We start from the raw sequence: 20,210 nt of genomic DNA on the forward strand, positions 1-20,210 counted from the left end.
AGTATCTATGCATTTTACATGGATCAACAACCTACGAAGTTATATCCGGATTTCCTCGCGGGTCCTTCGTGGGAGCCTATTTTTAGCAAATGCCTTGCTCAACTTAGTGAGATGGATATCACTAGTGATTTACTCCTTCAATGCAATTATCTTGTTTAAATAAGACATTTTTAGGCTCTCGACACAAGATAATAAGGTATAATATGGTAAAAATTATGATCCAAAGGATCAAATCAAATATTTGAGAGAATACACACTAGGCTACCACTGGACCACGTATAGATTAAAAAAACCTTTTCTACATGATATTCCCAAGATCTAGGATAGGCAGAAGGAGGATTACCACTAGACACGTAAGTGTGCAACTTAGTGAAGCGTGTCGGGCCAGTGCAGTCCTCAATCCCATCTGATCCCACGATCTCGTCGGAGTGCTAATCATACGACACCTATGCCGGTATCCGCACGTACGAGGGGGAGCTTCGGCGACAGACTGCTAGGTCCGGTACGGCGGCTAGACTGAGTGCAAATGCGAGTGGTCTGACCGTGTCCCTTGGGCAGCCAATGCTCCACTTTATATGGTGCGTAAGTGTGGGCTTTCAACCACTTACTGAAACCCTATTTTGGTCACTCGCTGACTCATTCTTGGTCCATCCCGAGTCCAACCCAGCCGACTGCATTTCAGTCGGTTTGTATCTGACTTGCTCCTTACTCTTAAGTGTGTGTCCCTGCAAGCTCATGGAAACTTGGATCGATTGGACTCCAACTTGTAATTGATCAAGTGGTAGAAGATCATAACAACCCGTGCTACTCCCAAGTATCATAGTCATGACGACTAACCTTTCAATGTGAGTTACGTCAAAGTCCCTTTTGCCTCATGTTATATACTTTGCCAAGCTATGGGCGAGTGATTGACATCCCTTTAATATCTCAACTCTCTTCTATGTTCGTGATATGTGATTCGGTCGACTAAGATATGTGATTCCTTCGACTAATTTTTAGTCGACCGTATTGGTTAGCACTTTTACTGGGTCGAGCATGGCCATGCTTTCCGAATCATATCACCTGAGAGGGCCTAGAGAATATCTCTCCAAGGCGGAAGGGGGAAATCCCATATTGACAAGCCATGTCACGCAGTTTCTCAGTTGATCTGAACTGTGTTTTATAACTGCCTTTCTAGAACATCATTTGACACAATCTAAGTCGGCCGATCCACAACTCAGATCATGTGATAACCTTAGGTCTAAGTATTACATTGATTGATACATGAAAATGCCGACTTGATCATTATATGTCAATGTGGGTCAGTCAGACTTCCTAAACACTTTAGCCGAGTCAGTGTAAGTCAGATTAGCATCACCATACACATGCATGACAAGTGGAACATAGTCATCAGCCAACTTGCATATTAGTCTAAGCCGTGTGTCCAACACAACCTCAATGACTAAGTACATTTTGGTATGAACAACATAAATATGTAGTTCCACAACCAAATCGCATATTGGGTGAAACATATAAGAGTTCATACAAGGATAACTTAACTTTATGAATACATTAGGAAATACATCCTTTTTGCGAAACACCATATGTAAGTAGACGCTCACAAATACGTACATACACCTCTATTAACGCACAAGCTACTCCTATGAGAATCTTCGAGAGACTGCATTCAAGAAACTGATCAGGCGAGTTTTCAGATTGACGAAGTCACCACAAATGCCTCGCTATAGATGAGAATGTGCCTCTCATTGAAAAATATTCCGCCTTTATGAGACACGAAAGATGAAACCTAGGGTTTGAATTCTGGTGGGCTAGGGTCACTAATGCCTCCTAATCATCCAACCATATAGGTTGGTTCTCTTGCCATATATATATTAACTTAACATACATCATTATACCGAAAAAATACATCGTTGCACTAGAAATGAAATTAAGATCCACCTCTACAGTGCAGCTGAAATTGAGATACACACTGATACATTATAACTGGAATTAAGATACATCTCTACTAGGATAGAAGTCTCATGGTCCTGATCCAGCGTGGCCATTTCCTGTTTCGTCAGTACGTTCTTCTACCTTGGCCACGTACAGTTGTACTTTTCTCTTAGTTTTCCTCTCTGCCTCATGAGCCTCCTTTTATAGTCATCCTCCTCCTGTATGTGAAGTGTATCTTCCTTGTTTTCCTCCTCATCTCCCCCAAAAAAACTCATTGCTCCTTCCTTTGTTCTCTTAGCTCTCTATCTCTATGCTTTCGTCCGTGCAAAAGCCTATTATGCATGCTCCTCCACATACTGGCTTTCTCATGCAAAGCGACTCTTTCCTCGGTCTCGTGCAACACCCAGTCGGTGGCCATGTGTTAAACTAATGGTACCACATACATAGGGCATGAGGAGAATGCAACACAAATAAGAACGTTAACAGGAAAAAAACAATAACACAAATAATATGTCTATTCATCATGCTTAGAACGTACCAACTGCCTTGGGTCTGATGAACTTGCATTTGGTGTTGGATCATGATCGTAGTTGGCACACATGAAAAACTCCATGCAGAACTTATCTAAAAAAATCTTCCACCTCCTTCACATTGGCAAGATTGTCGTACCAACATCTCTCTGCTCTCCCCCTCCCCCCCCCCCCCCTCCCCCCCTCAGGCACACTTTCGTCGTTCATGTTCTTTGGCCTCACACCTTAGTCCGAGCAAGGCACACTCATGGCGACAAGGAGTTCGAGGGAGAAAACAAGGGAGAGGAACAAATGTACACGATTAGTGTCTTTATAGAAGGGCGGCGAGAAGAAATGATGAAAAATGGTGGAGGGGAAAGTGGCGGCAATGGATTGAGGGAAAATGACTAATCATCCTAGCCTAGGGCGACATGCCTAATTGTCCTCCTAATCACGTAACTAGTGATGTGATCATGCTCATCCTAGCTGTGGACAATCGGACATGTTGATAGCTAGGACGACCAGGGTTCGTCATCTTCACCCAGGATGACCAGTCCCCTCTTCTCTTCATCCAAAACGATAAGCCCATTGATCGTACTGCGGGTGTCGGCTACCAACCCGTCGTCTTCATCTAGGACGACCAGTACCCGCTGTCTTCGTCTAGTACAATGTCATCTAATTTCTGTAAATTACTAAAAAAAAACACGTATTACTTGTGAAATTGAAGGTATTTTTTAGAAAATAGCCCTAATGTGCACAGTTTTTTTTTTTGCGAAGAAGGACCAGAATGCATTAAACAAGAGTCTTACAGACAAGCTCAGAAAACTGAAAAATTACAAAGACACCCCTCTGAGCTCTGGCTTCGTCGTCCTCATCGAGCAAGCCGCCACGCCGGCGAAACCCGCCGCAACTCCTCCGAACGCTTGGACTGGGAGGATCCCCTTCACGACACGGAAGTCGACGCTCCTCGGTGCGCAAGCACCTCCACCCTGCGCGACAGACGCCGCCGCCATCTTGTTCAACACCACCCGAACCTACAAGATCTTCAAAAGCCGGAGCCTCCACCACACGGCCCCCAGCACGGGGACGAGACGCACCACGCCTCCGACGAGACGCGAGCGAAGCAAAGACGGCAGATCCGCCACTGGCCTCCACCGGAGCACCGACCGCGAAGGAGAGGACCACCGCCTGCAAAAGCCACTCCGGCCACGCCACCAACTCCCCAGCGCCGCCGGCTAGCAACCTACTGCTACCTACACTATGTACACGCCGGGATCCGGCGATTCCCCATCCTCCCGCCGCCGAGGCGGCCGCCGGAGGGTGGGGAATCACACGAATCGCCGGCGGCGAGGTGGAAGCAGAAGGGGGTTTCAGAAATCGCCTACCTCAACTGTAGCGGGAGGAGGGGAACGGTCCAAGCTCGTCTCCCCTAATGTGCACAGTTATGGGCTACACAGTTTGGATCCCTACTAATGTGAAACACCTGAGCTTGTGACCTACAAGTTGGGTTAATGAACTCTTCCAGAATGTGTCTGGAGTTCTGGACTCCCAGTCCATGAGTGGGTGATCTAGTATTCTCCTTGCCGCTGTTTCAGCGATGAACTGATTATGAAGACGATTGGCCTGTGAATGTGCAGCAAGCAAGCAGCGCTCTCGTGTCGGCCTGAAGATAGATTTCCCAGGCCCTGGATGCATGGCAGTTCACAAGATGATCTATATATGCAACGACCCACCGCACGGCTAGCTGGGCACCGATGAAGAATCAAGTAGCTCGTAGATCCGTCAAAGTCAACTGCAGTGTATAGCAGAATATATATTCAAGACAGAGTGTAAATTGCGATCCCTCCGTATGTTATCGTAAGAAGACGACCAAGCTTCAGCACTTACACACGTACGTACACCTCCGGCGGCCGGCTAGAAGAAAATCGACCAAGACCAAGATGTCGGTGCCGGTGGCGTACCAGGGTAACACGTCGGCGGCGACAGCGGACTGGCTGAACAAGGGAGACAACGCGTGGCAGCTGACGGCGTCCACGGTGGTGGGTCTCATGAGCGTGCCCGGCCTGGTGGTCCTCTACGGCGGCGTGGTGAAGAAGAAGTGGGCGGTCAACTCCGCCTTCATGTCCCTCTACGCCTTCGCCGCCGTCTGGATCTGCTGGGTCGGCTGGGCCTACAACATGTCCTTCGGCGAGGAGCTCCTCCCCTTCTGGGGCCGCCCCGGACCAGGCCTACCTCGTCGGGCGCGCCGCACTCCCCGCCACCGCGCACTACCACGCCGACGGCACCCTGGAGACGGCCATGGCCGAGCCGTACCTCCCGATGGCCACCGTGGTGTACTTCCAGTGCGTGTTCGCCGCCATCACGCCCATCTTGGTAGCGGGGTCGCTGCTGGGCCGCATGAGCTTCCTGGCGTGGGTGCTCTTCGTGCCGCTCTGGCTCACCTTCTCCTACACCGTCGGCGCCTTCTCCGTCTGGGGTGGTGGCTTCCTCTTCCAGTGGGGCGTCATCGACTACTGCGGCGGCTACGTCATCCACATCCCCGCCGGCGTCGCCGGCTTCACGGCCGCCTACTGGGTCGGGCCCAGGAGCAGGGAGGACAGGGAGAGGTTCCCGCCCAACAACATCCTATTCACGCTCACCGGGGCAGGGCTGGTGTGGATGGGCTGGGTGGGATTCAACGGCGGCGGCCCCTACGCGGCGAACGTCGACGCCTCCATGGCCGTGCTCAACACCAACATCTGCGCGGCGGCCAGCCTCGTCGTCTGGACCTGCCTCGACGTGGTTTTCTTCCACAAGCCCTCCGTCATTGGCGCCGTCCAGGCCGTCATCACCGGACTAGTATGCATCACCCCAGCCGCAGGTACATTTATCTTTCCCATCTCCATCGATCATCATCTGCATGGCGCGCTGTGAGCGAGTAGGCCGGTTGGCATAATCTAGCTTGAATTCAAAATTGTCAAGATATATTGCACGTGCCGGAGAGTGAAGAAGCAACGACAAGTGCGTGGAATCTCGATGCATATTCAAGTAAAGAAATCTCTAGTTGCCACCTAAGTCGACGTATGTACATGTCTGCTCATACATGTCAGTACCATCTCAAGTCAAAGTCTCGAGTAAAGCGAACATAGCAGAGTAATTTTATTTTTTTGAAAGACGGCAAAAGGTTTGACATTTTATTAACTAAGAAGAAGGTTTAGAACAAATGGTTAGGACAAGTCCTAGGTCTTTAATGAGAAGTCTACTCTCCCAACATTACATTACTCACATGTTTTGCTCCGACGATGCTCCACAATCTAGCCTCCTTCTTGATCTTCGCGATAAGTATGTTGACCGCTCTCTCGTTTCTCTCTTTCCAACATGACCCAGCGCCATCTCCGTCCACCAACCTTTCACATTAGATTCATTTGCCCAAAGAGATGTAACAATATCATGTTGTCCAAGCCAAGAGAGGATAGCTTTCCAAATGCGAAACGAGTAGGGACACTTGAAGAGAAGGTGAGGCACCGATTCTTAAACTTGATTGTAAATAGGGTAATATTGGCACAATTTTGCCATGCCGCCGGGCCAATCAATACACTGTTCACATTCTATTTGCATTACCAACCAAGCAAAATAATTGCATTTAGGAGGCGTCCATATCCCCCAAAAAGTAGAGCCCAAGGTGGTAGAGATGATGCGCGCTCTCAAATTGCACTCTGTAGGCCGAGGCTCAAATTGCATTTTGTTGGTGGAGGCGGCGGAGCATCTTTACTCTCAGAGTAATCGTGAAAAACAAAGTAAAGCAAAATTGCCCTTAAATTTTTTACGTTGATACAGGTGTGGTGCTGGGGTGGGCGGCGCTGGTAATGGGCGCTCTGGCCGGCAGCGTGCCGTGGTACACGATGATGGTCCTCCACAAGCGATCCAAGCTCTTGCAGCGCGTGGACGACACGCTGGGCGTGCTCACGGGCCTCTTCGCGGAGCCGACCCTCTGCAACCTCTTCCTGCCGGTCACCAACTCGCGGGGCGCCTTCTACGGCGGCGGCGGCGCGCAGCTCTGGAAGCAGATCGCCGGAGCGCTCTTCGTGGTCGGGTGGAACGTGGTGGTCACCTCCGCTATCTGCGTGCTCATCGGGCTCGTCGTGCCTCTGCGGATGTCGGAGGAGAAGCTCGCCGTAGCCCGTAGGGGACGACGCCGTGCATGGCGAGGAGGCCTACGCGCTCTGGGGGGACGGCGAGCTGCATGACATCGCCAAGCATGGAGAAGCGGAGGATGATGCCAAGCACGCGCCCGTCTGATCTTTAAGATCCAACTCCGAGTGAAGTTTATCAGATACGGTACTAGTAGCTAGCTAATTGATTTGCTTATTCATGGTTATGATTTGCGTTCAAGCTATACGAATGTTTTGTCACGTTAATTCGTTCTTATTTTTTGTCACATGCACCTTGCTTTGTAAAGAAAAAATGAGTAGGATTCCCTTAGCTAGCAAAAGCGTTAACTGGTTAGTCTAAAGTGTTTTTTAATATCTTTGTACGGAAGGTTTATCTAATCTCTTGTTGTACGAAGAAGAAGTTGATGTGTTGATGATTAGCTTATTTTTATGAACGCGGATATAACAAATGCAACTTTCTTGCAACAAATTCTTGATACGTATTGGTGAGTTTGGCAAAATCAGGCATATTTTTTCCCCCAACACAAATGTACCATTGAGAGCAGAAATTTGTGAAGCCATACACATAGATACTCAAGATCTCTCAAACAAGTACCTTGAACAACCTGCTCTTGTTGGGGCGGATAGAAGTGGTTGCTTTTAACATTTTATAGAAAGAAATATCCAGAAAAATAATGGATGGAAAGGGAAATACTTATCTATGGTAGCAAAGAGATTCTACTGAAGGCACTAGCTCAAGCTATTTCTGTTTATTCTACTGAGCAAGAAAAGCCAATCGCAAAGTATGATTTTATTTTTCAAGAAATAAACCTATCTCACTTTGTTAGGAAAATGGATGTACAATCCAGCCACTTTGGTTTAAATTCTCAGGGACGTAAATTTAGATTCTTATTATCTCAACAAAAAATATTGTACGGAGCTTTCTCCACCGTATGTCTTTCAAAAAAAAGTTATGATTTCGGGCATGTTTGGTTCTCAGCCACGGTTTTCCAAGCCTAACTTTCGCAAGTATGGTAGCCACAAAAATGTTGCTAGGATTTTGGAAGCCACAAAGTGTGGCAAAAAATGCACTCTATGATAGGTGTGCCATATGAATAGTAAATTGTGGCAGCTCTAAAATGTGGCAAAAACCAATAATTGCCAGATTACCAAACTTTGGTTTGGCAAAATATGGCTAGGACCAAATATGCCCTTCATTTAGAGATGCCAAAGGGTGTCACGAAACTGGAGCGTACACTATCACCCTAAGTAGACACGTGGGCAAGGCATGATCACGGGCAAACCACACTCTTTTCCCGCTTTCTCGTTATGTAAACAACAAGGGTGTCAAAGTCGAAAAAAATAACCCGAAACCCGTGAGCTAAACAAGTAACTGAGTGATGCTTCCAGTTGGACTTGCTCAAAGAATCCAAACCGTAGATGAATGTACAGAGATATACTAGATGGAAACGAAGGAAACAAGCTATGAATCTTAGACCTTTTGGCGAATTGGAATATGTTCATTAAACAGCAAGAGAGCTCTCCTGTTGGCACAGTGCCGTTACATCGTCAGCAAGAGACCTAACTGAGTGGATAGAAAATGCTGGTGTGCATTCGTTCGTGCGTACGGACATACCATATTATGTCATGGCCGGAATTGACGCTGCACTCACGATCCCGACCGGTAAGAATGTTAGGTCCATGTCCCCTCCATGCCATCGTGCATGCCGCTTTATTTTTCTTGCTCAGTTGGCCATGACGACGTACGTAACATACGGTGGGGCACGAATTGTTGGTATTATCTGTCATGTCACCACGCATCCAACAAAGCTGATTTTTAATCGTGTAGTTATAGAATTGATGCGCTAGCCAACTTGAATTCTAACAAAGCTGGTTTTTAGTCGTGTAGTTATCGAATTGATGGAGTAGCCAAGTTAATCAAAAGTCCAAACTAGTGAAAAGAGGCTATTCAATATATTTGCTTTAACAATTGCATTACTTTTTGTTGATTTTCCTTGAATAACAGATGACCCGACCAATTTGTTCCACCCCCTTAACACGCCCGTAGTGTGCTCCTCATCTCTAGAATTTGAGTCTAACATGGAGAAAGAACTTTATTCAGCTATTCTGGCAGAATGTTTCCTCAAAGTTAGTTTGATGGAGAAGGTTGTTTTTTAACATTGTCAAAGGGATGCTAATCAGGTGGCGCATAGTTTAGCAGAAAGTGCTTATGAGTCGAAGCAAAATTTTGTTTGGGATGGTCCTCCAAGGTTTATACTCCCTTTTGTAATCAAAGACGTAACCTTGTTATCTAATACTAGGAGGCAGTGGCGCGGCGGCACGCCGCGCCTGTGCAGTTGAAACATAGTACTCCTGGTAGATATAATTAGCTTATAATACTAATATTTTAAGATTGAAGAAACTCGGTCGCTCACCGATTTAGTAAAATGGAGCGACGTCCGCGGGTTAGAATTAGAGGAGAGGGCCATCCAACACGATTGTGGAGACCCATAGACCAAATTGAGGTGGTTGGACCATCGTTGATTCGTCTAGTCATTGGCGCTTAGTTGTGCCACCATCTAGGAGTTGCTCGAGAGATATGAGTACAGACTTTGGTCGAGCTGTCCAGAGAACGTTGACGTATTTCGGCACTTGGTTGTGGGGCGCCGACGGCTCTGAGATACAGGGAAGGCGGTGACATCATCCAAGGAGAACATATCGATTGCTTGGGATTTTTCTTTACTTTTTTCATATGAGATTGCACGATTATGATTTGCAAATGCGTGGAACTTCTTTTCCACCAGATTGTGTTCCGCTTAGTAATTTGCTAAGCGCACAATTAACGCTAGATTAGATCTATCGTGACAATTATATTTCGTTGACCGGAGCCGATCAGATGGTGTAGGTTGTGTTATGTGCATACATAAAAAATAAATTATTTACTTATTTAATAGAAAAAGAATATTTGCTTGTTTATCTTGGTCACGTTTGACATGATTTAACTTTTAAAATAATATAAAAACTCTGTTCATTGCAACGGAGTAGCAAAGATTATTGAAATGGGACACTGGATTATTTTTGTCCTGAGTCCGGCTCTGTTGTCAGTTGCCAGGTGGAAGATAACTGCGGGCGGTGGCTTACACGCGGAGCTTCTTTTCTATCGTTAGTTAATGGTAAGTTGTGATATGTGGAGCTCTGGTTCTCTATTTCTACGTTGAATGCCACATGGAGAGAGAGATCGGCGAGGCATAGCAATGGGTGTCGCCGTGTCGGAGGGGCTCCGATGCGTGTGGGGAGAATCTACGTCTGGATGGCGCGGTTGCCCAGGAGGAGGGGCAACAAAGATATGGGGGTAGTGGTAAATTGGAGCGAAGCGGGGCAATGGGGAGGCCGGAGGTTGATTCAAGAGGCTGTGTAGGATGGCACATCTACTTTTCGCTGCCGGCGCCGCTACTCCGTTGCTACTTCTCCTGATGTCCTCTAATGGTACTCCTCCTACACGCATGCATCTGGTTGTCTGTCCTCTAATAGTACTTCTCTTTCTGCTTCAGCGGCACATGATGTGGGAGAGGATTCTTTCACTGTGTGAGCGGCAGATGGAGAAAGGGGATGAGATGTGGGAGCTAGGAGGTGTGCTCGAGTGAAACGACAGAAAATTTTAGGGAGAAGGTCTCAGCATGGAGAGCAGTACGCCAGTACATAGAAGCACTCGATAGGACTTGAGAAAGTGCGGATTGAGCTGACAGTTCCTGGTATGTTCCTCCATGTGTGGTTAATGTGACATAATATATGTTGGAATTCATACGAACTGTATTCTTGTACACTGTTAATAGCCGTTTAGTTGTTCTGTGCAGATTTGAGTCAAAATTAAAGAACTGCCACCGTAAAGTAACCCCCTGGAACAATAAAAAAAGCCTTATAAAAACAGAAAATAGGAAGATCAGACTTTGATATATTTTATTTATGGACTGCTTCAGACTATATGGCTTTTCCATCCAAATCGAGTACATAAAATAGAGCAGTGCAACGGCAATTAGATAAGCAAACACAGATAGAACAGTACAATACTTCAGAGCAAGGCACGTAAACTTTCTGGGCATGAAAAACTTGAGCATAAAACGGACCAACAAACTTCATTCTTTCAACAGAGAGTGGACCCTGGATAAAAAGAGCAATTAAAGAAGAAATTAATCAACTGAACAAAAAGTGTACATGTATCAAATAATGCAAGAGTTCCAGAGAACAAATACTCGCACAAAGAAACGCCATTTCCCAAGCACCAGGGTTTATCATCTTTATCAGTCTTTTTTCAGTGCTCCTTCCAGATTGCATGCCCAAAACGTAGGGCATGCTTTGTTGGGAGCTCCCACTCATGCATAAGCTTCATCAGTATATGGAAAATTTAGAATTTTGATACTTGTTAACATGGTATAAAGAATTCATATTTTCTGAAGATATGGTCCATGCAATTAACAAACATTAGTGGATTCAGAAGACACATCCTTGCACTTTACCTTACTTCCTGACCATAGCTTCCCTAGTTTCCTCCATTATCCGCTAGTACCTGACTCCTTTCCATACACAAAAGTGGTACATATTATTTAAGTGAAGCACTAACAGTAGCCCTTCGACTGATCAAATCGCAAGTGTTGTAAAAAATAGACAGAGCATCAATATACAGAGAAGATGATTAATTAAGAAAGCCATAGATTCCACACAGAATCAGAACATACATACTTCTCGTGCCAAGAAAAAACATTCGCATTGGAACAAACAGTACACTAATGGTAATCGCCTCAGCTGGTCGAAGTGCAAGTGTTTTAGAAAAAAACAATTTATTAGAACAGAGAGAAGGCAAATAATTAAAAGTAACATATGTGTATCTTACACTTGAGGTCATAGAATGTACATGTACCTGAAGTAGAAAAACAGGATGTTCATGTTGTCACAAACAGAAACCTATCTCTTGATATACTATGTTTCTAATTTCAGATATTTCCTCATCTTTTTCATCTTTTGTACGCCGCGTGGTGCTGGTCACACTTGTTGAGGCAAAAGGTAAATACGACAATATAATAAGTAAAATTCTTCTTTATAGCATTGCAACTTTGCCAAAAGAGCCTGCAAAAAAATGTAGCAGCAACGTATCATCTTTCGCCATGCAAAATTTATTCTTTGCAAAGAATCTGAACTGCTGTAAATGGAATAACTTACAATTCATACAGGAAAAGAACACTTGCTGCATCATCTTTAGCCTAGATAGTCAAAAGAGCAGCCGGAAGCTTCTTGGTCAAACTCCCCACAAGATCTTGCATGTTGCCATCTCTTATCTCTAATTCTTGAGTGAGCTTAAGGTGATTCGCTATCTGAGTAAGAACCAAAAGTGAACAAAAAGAGTATATTATGTGCCAAATTTCAAGCTTGACTCTTGTTGTATAGCCAAAAAAAGTTGGAAACTAAAAATTCAAGAAATAACATGACCTCATGCCTTCGGTGTATTGGGAATATATATCTAACAACCAATCTAGGAGGGGAACATATGAAACAAAAGACATACAAAGGAGTACCATGTCTATATTACTTTGAATTTGTTATGCAATAAACTTTCATAAGAACACATCGCTACCGATACAGTAATCAAAATTCATGGCTTGAAGATGAAAGCTACAAAATAAGAATCAATCACTTCAAAATGTCAGAACCATATACTCAACTGAAAAATCATCTGAAAAGAGCTTGAAACAGTATACATAAATAAAATTAACACTCAAAGAAGCCATGAAGTTTGTAACTGTTATACCTGCATCATGATTGAGAGAAATATCGCCACTCTGCCACGCCCAGAAACCAGTAGATGGCGCAATGCTCCCAGCAGGAGCGAGCGATGCCGCTCTCAGCGCAAGGGGGTGCCAAAACCACAGCCAATGGCAAGCAGCAACTATTACCTGCCGAAAGCACAATGTCTGATTAACGTACTCAGAAAGAACTTTCTCTAAGGAAGCTTAGAGACATATTGTCTGTATTAGAAGACATAAACATATCAAAAACAACTTCTTTGTGTATCTCTATCCATACAAAGGTGAACCATCCAGCACACTTTCCTTGCTCTAGAATAGTGTACACTTGAAGTAGATCTGCACCATTATAAATAGTGATTTTATCTGTAAAGCAGAGGGCAACTTCCTGGTTATTAATTTAATCAACTGCTAACTTCTTAATTACCAACTCCAAACTGAAAAGCATATCCAAAAAAGGATGAAGAACACATATGCTTATTCAGCCTTATCCAACAAAAAAAAGTATACTTATTGAGGAACAAAGAAGTAGTTGTATATGTGATACAGATGAGCATTCTAATAAGCTAGTGTCAGGAACTCTAATACCAATCTTACCTGGGATTGGTATTATTAGTATAGTGTATAATGTTTCGAACGCACAATGCATGTAAAATCAGATGGATCGTCCATTGCCCTTGTTTCTTGATCAATATATTCAAGTGCACCGTATGGAGATAATGCTTGCCCCACAACAGCATTCGTCTACATCTGTAGCGGTAAAATTTTCAGAGTGAACCCAAGAGCTCTGACTTTGCAGATACTGTGGAGGATTATTACCCATCAAAGGCCAACCAACAGATGAACCCTGCCCATCGATTAAAGAGAAAGGTCCAGGAACAATTGAACAGTTCACATGCAAAGCTGAAAGAAATACAAAAGATGAAAAGAATCGAAACAAATCAGGAGACCACAAAAAGTAGAAAAAATAAGAAACATCTCTTTTTTTCGAACAAATAAGAAGTATCTCATACTGCTTAACTTATTTGTCCTATCAATGTACATTTCCGAAAGATATTTATGCTCCTGGAATAGATGAAAAGAGATATGATGTGTAGTATTTAGTATTTACTTTAATCATATCATTCTCCAAAATAAACTGCTCGAACACAAATTTCCTTGTAGGTATCTAAAAACTATTAGTAAAAGAAAGTCGCAACTACTTTGCAAGCATTTCATTAAAAAAACTGTACCACAAAAACCGCGGTGAATACCTTGAGAACACCATCTCAGCTCGTGTTCTCGTTGGACGATCACACCACATCTGTGCTGATTGGAATTTGCACCACCAGCACCCTCCTGATTTTTGTTCGCAGACAATCACCCTCCGAGAAAAGGGGATCAGAGAGGGAAGAGCTCGAGCAGGGCAGCGACAATCAGGGAGAGAAGAATGTCTTTTCATTGCATAAAAGAATCAAGAAAACCGAGGTATTTCCCTAAATCCAACAGTCCCTAGATTACAGACATTGATCTACCGATAACTTGCAATAAGAGGAACCTAAAACTTTGAGCTAAACACAATATGCACTGATGTTTTTGTTGATGTGATTTCCACATAAAGATAACCTAAATCAAAGGATGCAGACACCAATTTGGTAAGGCCTGTGAAAAGCGTGATAAGAAAAAGATGCAACTGTCATGCCTAGAAGCGTCGGCAGCAAAGTTGACAGTAGCGAAGGTACGGAACATGTCAATAAATCTGGAAGAAAAGAAGCATATAAATAAATTTTGAAGAATACCTGCAGATCAGGAAGACATGTCATGCCAAATCAATAATATGCTGATAGGGATTAACCTAACTCAGTAACAGAAGGCAATCAGAATTAAACAACTGCAGAACTTATAACTTATTAGTATGAAGCTCTGCAATGACTCCATCTCTGGTGTCACAGATCAGACCGAGAGAACCTCACATGTGGCCATGCCCTCTTTATACAGCAACTTATACCAAATATGAATGATGATCACTTAAATTTGGTTGTAGTAAAACGGAAATAATTTATCTAGCTATTAGTACATATTTGAGAAAAAAATTCAAAGAAAAGCTAACCTTCATGAGGGCTGAACAGACCATGCCTGCATAAAGAATCAAACTGCCCTAAATCAAAGATTTCGGCACCCCAATGACGGTGACCCTTTTGCTCCATGTTGTATGTGTGTATAGCTGCATCCACAATGCCTAGTCGCAGTAGAGCGGCAACCATGAACACCGCAGCCAGACCAACCTCGGCAGCTCGGATCTTTGTCTCACCGTCTGCAGTACCTACACCGTTCTAAAAAAATCAGATTATAAGGACAACAATATTTTGAAATAATCTGGAATACTTTATGTGCCTAGGTGGTCGGTCCCTGTTTTTCCTCCTTTATGTGCAGAATCTCCTTGGGAAAAACTTACTCTTATGTTGACGATGTACATTCTTTCATGTATTACTATGTGATGGAAGTTTAGTTTAAAAAACAATGACAATTCAGCTCAATGAACATCTTAGCTAATGATGTCCATCAAAACATCACGAGGCCAAATAAATAATAAAAGCATAACTGGAGTCCATATATAGTAAACATTTCCTAGTAAGTCCACCATATGTCTTACCCGTACATCATGTAATGTGATTGTATAACAAAGAAACTTTTGCCTAGCTATATGGTAGAAGAAAAATGGCTGGAGTTAATTGGTAGTGCAGAAATAAATAATAGAACCATAACTGGAGTCCATATATAATCTAATTGTGTAACAAAGAAGCTTGTGCCTAGCTTATACTATGGTAGAAGAAAAATAGCTGGAGTTAATTGCTAGGCCATCTTACCGGAGGTCCAAAGTCCAACCTGATGCAAGACATAAGCTGCTAGCTACCGGAACAAAATCTGGGAGTTGGCTTTCCTGATATGCAAAATTGGGTATCAGCTAAAACAAATCTCACGTGGATACCTTGCGTGCTAATTCGTGAAGCTAATTAAACTTGTGCCAGGAAAGATTAGAACGGATGTATATGTTGGAGATCTTTTCTGACACATATCTCTAGTTTAATTTTGTTGTGTATGAAATATGGAAAACATCAGAGATGATAGAGCTAACCGAGTAGTCACAGTGAATTGAGAAGGCCTTCAATTCTGATGGTGCCCTCGCTGGCAAGCTGAAGCAGAACCCATCAAATGACTGCCACCGCTACCGTACGGAGGTCGAAGTCCTGATGCGTACGGAGGTCAAAGTCTTGATGCGTTGCTGCCGTCGGCTGAGAGAGAGAAAGAGCTGACGTAGGCGTGGCCATGGCGGCGGTTTGGCCGCGCCCTTGGTCCCGTTCTGTGAAAGCTCCGCATCCTCCCGTCCGCTGCTGAGAGAAGAGAGACAGAACAGCTTAAGAAGTAAAAGAGAGGAGAGGAAAAGGCAGAGCCTTGACAGTTGGTTACTAACCCTTTTGCCACTGACGCCGATGGTCGCCTGTGGTGGACGCGAGCGCCTCCATCCTTGCCTCTCCCTGCTCGCCATCCCGCCTCCATGCCAACCACGTAGCCTCCACCCCAGGCCCTTCCGAGGTCGCGCGTCGGCCAAACCAGCACGAAGGAGGACCCCACCCACGCCACGGCCGTCGGCGGCGTCCTCCGCTCGATGCTTATGTCCGAGTTCTCGGTTGTCGCGGCCCTAGAACCCATGCCGCCGCACCATCTCTCTCTGACATGAGGCTCCGAGGTTCGCGATCTAGCCGCAGCCAAACTCGCGATCTAGCCGCAGCCAAACACATGAGGAAGAAGGAGATGTGCTCGAGGAGAAGCGGTGCTGGAAATCGAGAAGACCTAGGAGAGACGAAGTGGTGCCGTGGCGCTGTCCCTTCGCCGCCCGGGATGCGCCTGCTCCGGCCCGACGTCGCCTCCATCGGCCCCCGCCTGCCCCGCCACGGGAAGGCCGTCCCCGACCCGCGCTCGCCCTGCCCTGATGCTGCCGGATGCCGCCGTCCCGCCCAGAGGCTGCCGCAGGCCTCCGTGCCGCCGAGAGGCGCGCCACAAAGCGCTACGGCGGAGATGATGGCCGGCGTCCGACCCATCCGGGAGCTCCCCGCGGCCATGGAGGCCTCTTGATGGGGCGGGCGAGGGGCGGAAAGAGGAGAGCAGGACCTGGGTCGTGAACCGAGGCCATTGCGGGGAGAGGCGTTGGGGATTTGCTCTCCCTCACGTTCGGTCAAAGCGAACCAAGCGGTGATGGCAAGGCCCACCCACTACATATTTCTGGAGGCAGTGAATAAATCGTAACCGGTAGAGGTGGGCAGCAATAAGGACGAAGAAGGTCTAGGAATCGGTTACCGGTAATCTATTTACCAAAAAAAAGGCAAACATAAAACAACCATGTGCTTGACACGGTGAGAAAGAGAAGAGAATGAGTACGTGTCTCTACCCAATTAGAGATAAATAGCTCATGAACAGTGGTCAAGGTAAAGTGAGAGCTCTAAATCAGCCATCTTTTATATAGGGTATAATAAATAAGCGCTGAATGGCATTCCCTCAATAAGATTCCCAATTCCATAGCACTCGACAAGTTCATTCGAAATTAAATACTCAATAAATTCCAACATGTTTGTTGAGACCCAAAATCATATTTTCTAGCCTATATGGATTTCATATCTGCACACGAAAAGAATTTTTTTTGGTTCTCTGAAAATCTGTGAAAACCGCATGCTTATACACAATCAAATCTGTCAATCACAAGTCATGTGCTTATATACAATCAATCCATCAATCATATAAGTCAGCTAACGGCTAACTATGATTCCACTTACAGTTACAAACACCTACGGTCTCAAGAAACTGAACATCTAACTTGCACCTCCACTTCAGCCTTCTCTGCTGCAGGTAAACACCTCTCGTGCGGGCAGGGCCTCGCGAAGAATTTCGCGATGTTATCCCCGGGCATGATCACCGGCAGGCCACACTCTTTCGCTGCTTTCTCGTTCTGCAAACAAAAACAGGGCATCACACCATGAATATATATCCTTAACTGAATTTTACAAGACAACATCTTCAAGAATGGTTCCAGAACTGAAAATAGATTGTACAGGCTACCGAAGAGATCGCTTGTTACTACCTTGTGCTGAGAAGCTGCCTTGCTTGGCGCCGATCCGATGGTGATGACGGTGAGCTGGCCTTCCTGGAGCATGGCGGGATGCCGAGACCACAGCAACCGGAGCCTGTCCCAGTGGTAGCAGCACGAGAAGATGCCGCTGAGGGAGAAGATGACGAGGAGTAGGAGCGCCGTCCCAAGGGGGAACCCTAGTGTTGGCCGTGAGGAATGCGCCATCGGAACCGTCATGGACATGGACGGAGGAGGCGCGAAACCTTCTGGCCTGTTCATGTGCATCAGCTGTGGCTTCTGGGTACTTCCGTTCTGCCTACTCTGTTAAGAGTCCAGACTTGCAAGCTAAGGAGACGGGGTACTTATAACTGTGTAAAGGCACATCGTGTCGTACCAAGGCCATCCGTCCGTGGTACTGGATAGTGCTGTGGTCCACATACATCTGCTGGTGGCCGCTAGTGCTTGACGCTGATCTCACCGCCTGTCTTTTCCAACAAAAAGAACCTGTTTAAATCATTTGAATATATATAGCTTTAGAGGGTGGGGCAAAAGGTGGTGAATATACAGCAGGATAGAAATTATAGGTATGTCTCTCCACAAGCAAATGTTTGTTAGGTAAAGGATGATGAACTCATTTACCAATGTGCTAATCAGTGCTGAAGCTTCAGAATGAAAAGAAAAGATATCTGGTGGATGATGCACACTCCATATGCAGGTTTTCTGATGAAAGGCAGGGAATTACTAAGATGAATATTGTTTATATTTATGAGTTAGTAAGATGAATATTATTTATATTATTCTTGGAACGAACTAACCATTTCACAGAAAAGATTAATCATAACGGGGTCGGGGATGGAGGGGCCCACAAAGATAATATTCAGATCATATAACACAAGTTGGCATGCAACATGTAATCTACTGTACAAAGAGCACAGATGAGATGAACGTGTAACTTTATCTCAGTGTGCATCATCATTTGTCTTTTTGAAAAGTATATGCTTTTCAATAGATAAAGTGCCAATATAGCTTGAGTATCCTTGACGAAATCCCCACATATGTACGGATAGCACACTGCACCCATGCAAATTTATCAAAACAAAAAAAAAGTGGCTGCTAGTCCAAAAACAAACTGTGCTGCTAGCAATAGCCTTACCAAGCCTGGAAGATCTGCCTGGGTAAGAAAGATTCATTGAACAGCTGAAAGCTACGGTATACCATAGTCTTCACTGAGGTGACATTCCCTAGTCTTTCTATCTTCAAAGAAGACCATGAGTTGCACATTTCAAAGGATTCAAGAACTTTAAAACTCCATGAAAGAAGCAGAACACGGGAAGCAAAAGAAGTGTAGATTCATACCTAACAAACAGATCAGCATGAAAGAATTTGTGCTCAGTAGTGCCATTTCCTAACCAGTGAACGTTTTTATTATCTTAAGCAGCCAATAGGCAGTAATATGTTTGCTATCTATCTAGGCTCAGCTGATGAGGAAAGATGAGCTGGATGAGCTATCTGATTTACCTGTTTTCCACTTGGAGGCTCCCACATGCAAAAGTAACGATGGATACCCTTTTGTGACCGCACTTCCTCCTGTCTGCCAAATTTTCATGCATGTCAGTGTGCTCCCTTCCTTGAATGGTTGTTCTTCCTTCAATGGTTCACGGCCCAGTACATGGAGTCAGCAAACACACACACTCCACATATTTGTAGAAACAGAAAAAGTAGTGACGGAAATGAGAAAGTTTAGTGGTCCGTGGTCAAAACAAGTACACTGCATGGAGAGGGCCGTGAAGTACTGTCCAGTGGTTAAAAATGGTTGTGGATAGTGCCACGAGGATTCTGGACACGTGTATGATTTGACAGGTTACGGCCTGATTTATGAAGAAAAAGTAAGAATTGCATGATCTGCAATGTTACAACTTCAGGTTAACTAGTGCAGAACAGAAACAGCATGTGTTGGAGAAATTAGGTTGATAGAATCACTTAACATCAGCCAATAAGCCAGCTGTAATGGGGCCTAGCATGCATCACTAACAGTAGTACAATAGTATTGCATGCTTGGCCAGCTGCAAGCCTACAACAGAGCTGTTTGAGAGGGACATATCAGGTAGGATGTTAGGTAAGTGTCGTTCCAGGTTATTACCAAAAAATATCATGCACAACAAAACATGATTCAGGAAAATAGGTATTTGGATGTATTACCAATTAGCCTTTAGCTGGATTCCACATGCCACAAGACATACTAGGTCGTACACTTTCCATAGGATATTTAAAACTATCAATGTAATTTTTTAATTTAGATTAAAAAATATGGTACTTGTACTTATTATTATTTTTCCTTAGTAATAATGCTTGTAACAGCTTGGTTAGTTTGAAAATGTAAGAAAACAGAGTAGTTTTCTGTGAATTTTTGTTGAGTTTCAATGGATGGGTGGGTTGATCTCTTGGACCTCCACACCCTCATATATATAGCTCAACTTAGGGTTACATCTTCACTCATACACTAGAATACTCTAGACACTATTTCTATACTAACACTCTCTAGAACTCCAGACTTTGCTAATAAACTAACTTAGACTCTAGCACTCCAGTGGAATATTCTAGACTCTCCTAGGACACTACTAGTCTCCAACCCCGTAGAGTACTCTAGACTCTACTAGAGTACTACTACTGATCTCACACTCCAACACTCCCACTCAAGATGATCATGGGTTAACAACCATGGTCATCTTGCAACATAAAGCAT

General features: G+C 44.7%; 2 protein-coding genes and 1 pseudogene across 12 annotated transcripts; 1 reads left to right on the plus strand and 2 right to left on the minus strand.

Moving 5' to 3' along the window:
• The first annotated feature begins 4,381 nt into the window (after positions 1-4,381).
• Positions 4,382-6,719, plus strand: LOC124681189 (annotated as a pseudogene).
• Positions 6,720-10,532: 3,813 nt separating this feature from the next.
• Positions 10,533-16,256, minus strand: LOC124681195. 11 transcript variants are annotated; one of them, XR_006995767.1, is made up of 9 exons: positions 15,482-16,256; positions 15,213-15,286; positions 13,620-14,668; positions 13,186-13,269; positions 12,372-13,116; positions 11,786-11,937; positions 11,086-11,692; positions 10,822-10,952; positions 10,533-10,729 (listed from the first exon to the last, which is right to left on the minus strand). XR_006995767.1 is itself a non-coding variant. In XM_047216137.1 (6 exons), the coding sequence occupies exons 3-6, from the start codon at positions 15,243-15,245 to the stop codon at positions 12,259-12,261; spliced, it is 600 nt and encodes a 199-aa protein (XP_047072093.1). In that variant the 5' UTR covers positions 15,246-15,286; positions 15,482-15,737; positions 15,818-16,256; the 3' UTR covers positions 11,944-12,258. The 11 variants fall into 11 exon arrangements, 4 of the variants coding, with proteins under 4 accessions (XP_047072093.1, XP_047072094.1, XP_047072092.1 ...); XR_006995766.1 differs by having other exon boundaries at positions 12,372-13,269; XR_006995765.1 differs by having other exon boundaries at positions 13,186-14,668.
• An 800-nt stretch (positions 16,257-17,056) lies between these two features.
• LOC124681193 (uncharacterized protein At5g65660) lies at positions 17,057-19,869 on the minus strand. Its single transcript, XM_047216134.1, has 5 exons — positions 19,235-19,869; positions 18,986-19,112; positions 17,862-17,952; positions 17,480-17,788; positions 17,057-17,347 (listed from the first exon to the last, which is right to left on the minus strand). Exons 2-5 carry the CDS (start codon positions 19,075-19,077, stop codon positions 17,195-17,197), a joined length of 645 nt encoding a protein of 214 aa, XP_047072090.1. The 5' UTR covers positions 19,078-19,112; positions 19,235-19,869; the 3' UTR covers positions 17,057-17,194.
• Between the last annotated feature and the right edge of the window lie 341 nt (positions 19,870-20,210).

Source organism: Lolium rigidum, unplaced genomic scaffold (assembly GCF_022539505.1).
Source record: "Lolium rigidum isolate FL_2022 unplaced genomic scaffold, APGP_CSIRO_Lrig_0.1 contig_35329_1, whole genome shotgun sequence".
Lineage (NCBI taxonomy): Eukaryota > Viridiplantae > Streptophyta > Magnoliopsida > Poales > Poaceae > Lolium > Lolium rigidum.

What these genes read in the sequence shown, in the direction of transcription:
- LOC124681195 (XM_047216137.1), bottom strand. Translation starts at nt 15,245, where the DNA reads ATGTCTTGCATCAGGTTGGACTTTGGACCTCCG. An exon ending in TCTGTTCAGCCCTCATGAAG is followed by an intron (nt 12,733 to 14,455) that starts GTTAGCTTTTCT and finishes TCTGCTTTACAG; the next exon opens with ATAAAATCACTATTTATAAT. An exon ending in GTGCTGGATGGTTCACCTTT is followed by an intron (nt 12,517 to 12,646) that starts GTATGGATAGAG and finishes TGCTTTCGGCAG; the next exon opens with GTAATAGTTGCTGCTTGCCA.
- LOC124681193 (XM_047216134.1), bottom strand. Translation starts at nt 19,077, where the DNA reads ATGCATGAAAATTTGGCAGACAGGAGGAAGTGCGGTCACAAAAGGGTA. An exon ending in AGCCTCCAAGTGGAAAACAG is followed by an intron (nt 17,953 to 18,985) that starts GTAAATCAGATA and finishes TTGTTGGAAAAG; the next exon opens with ACAGGCGGTGAGATCAGCGT. An exon ending in AGGCAGCTTCTCAGCACAAG is followed by an intron (nt 17,348 to 17,479) that starts GTAGTAACAAGC and finishes TTTTGTTTGCAG; the next exon opens with AACGAGAAAGCAGCGAAAGA.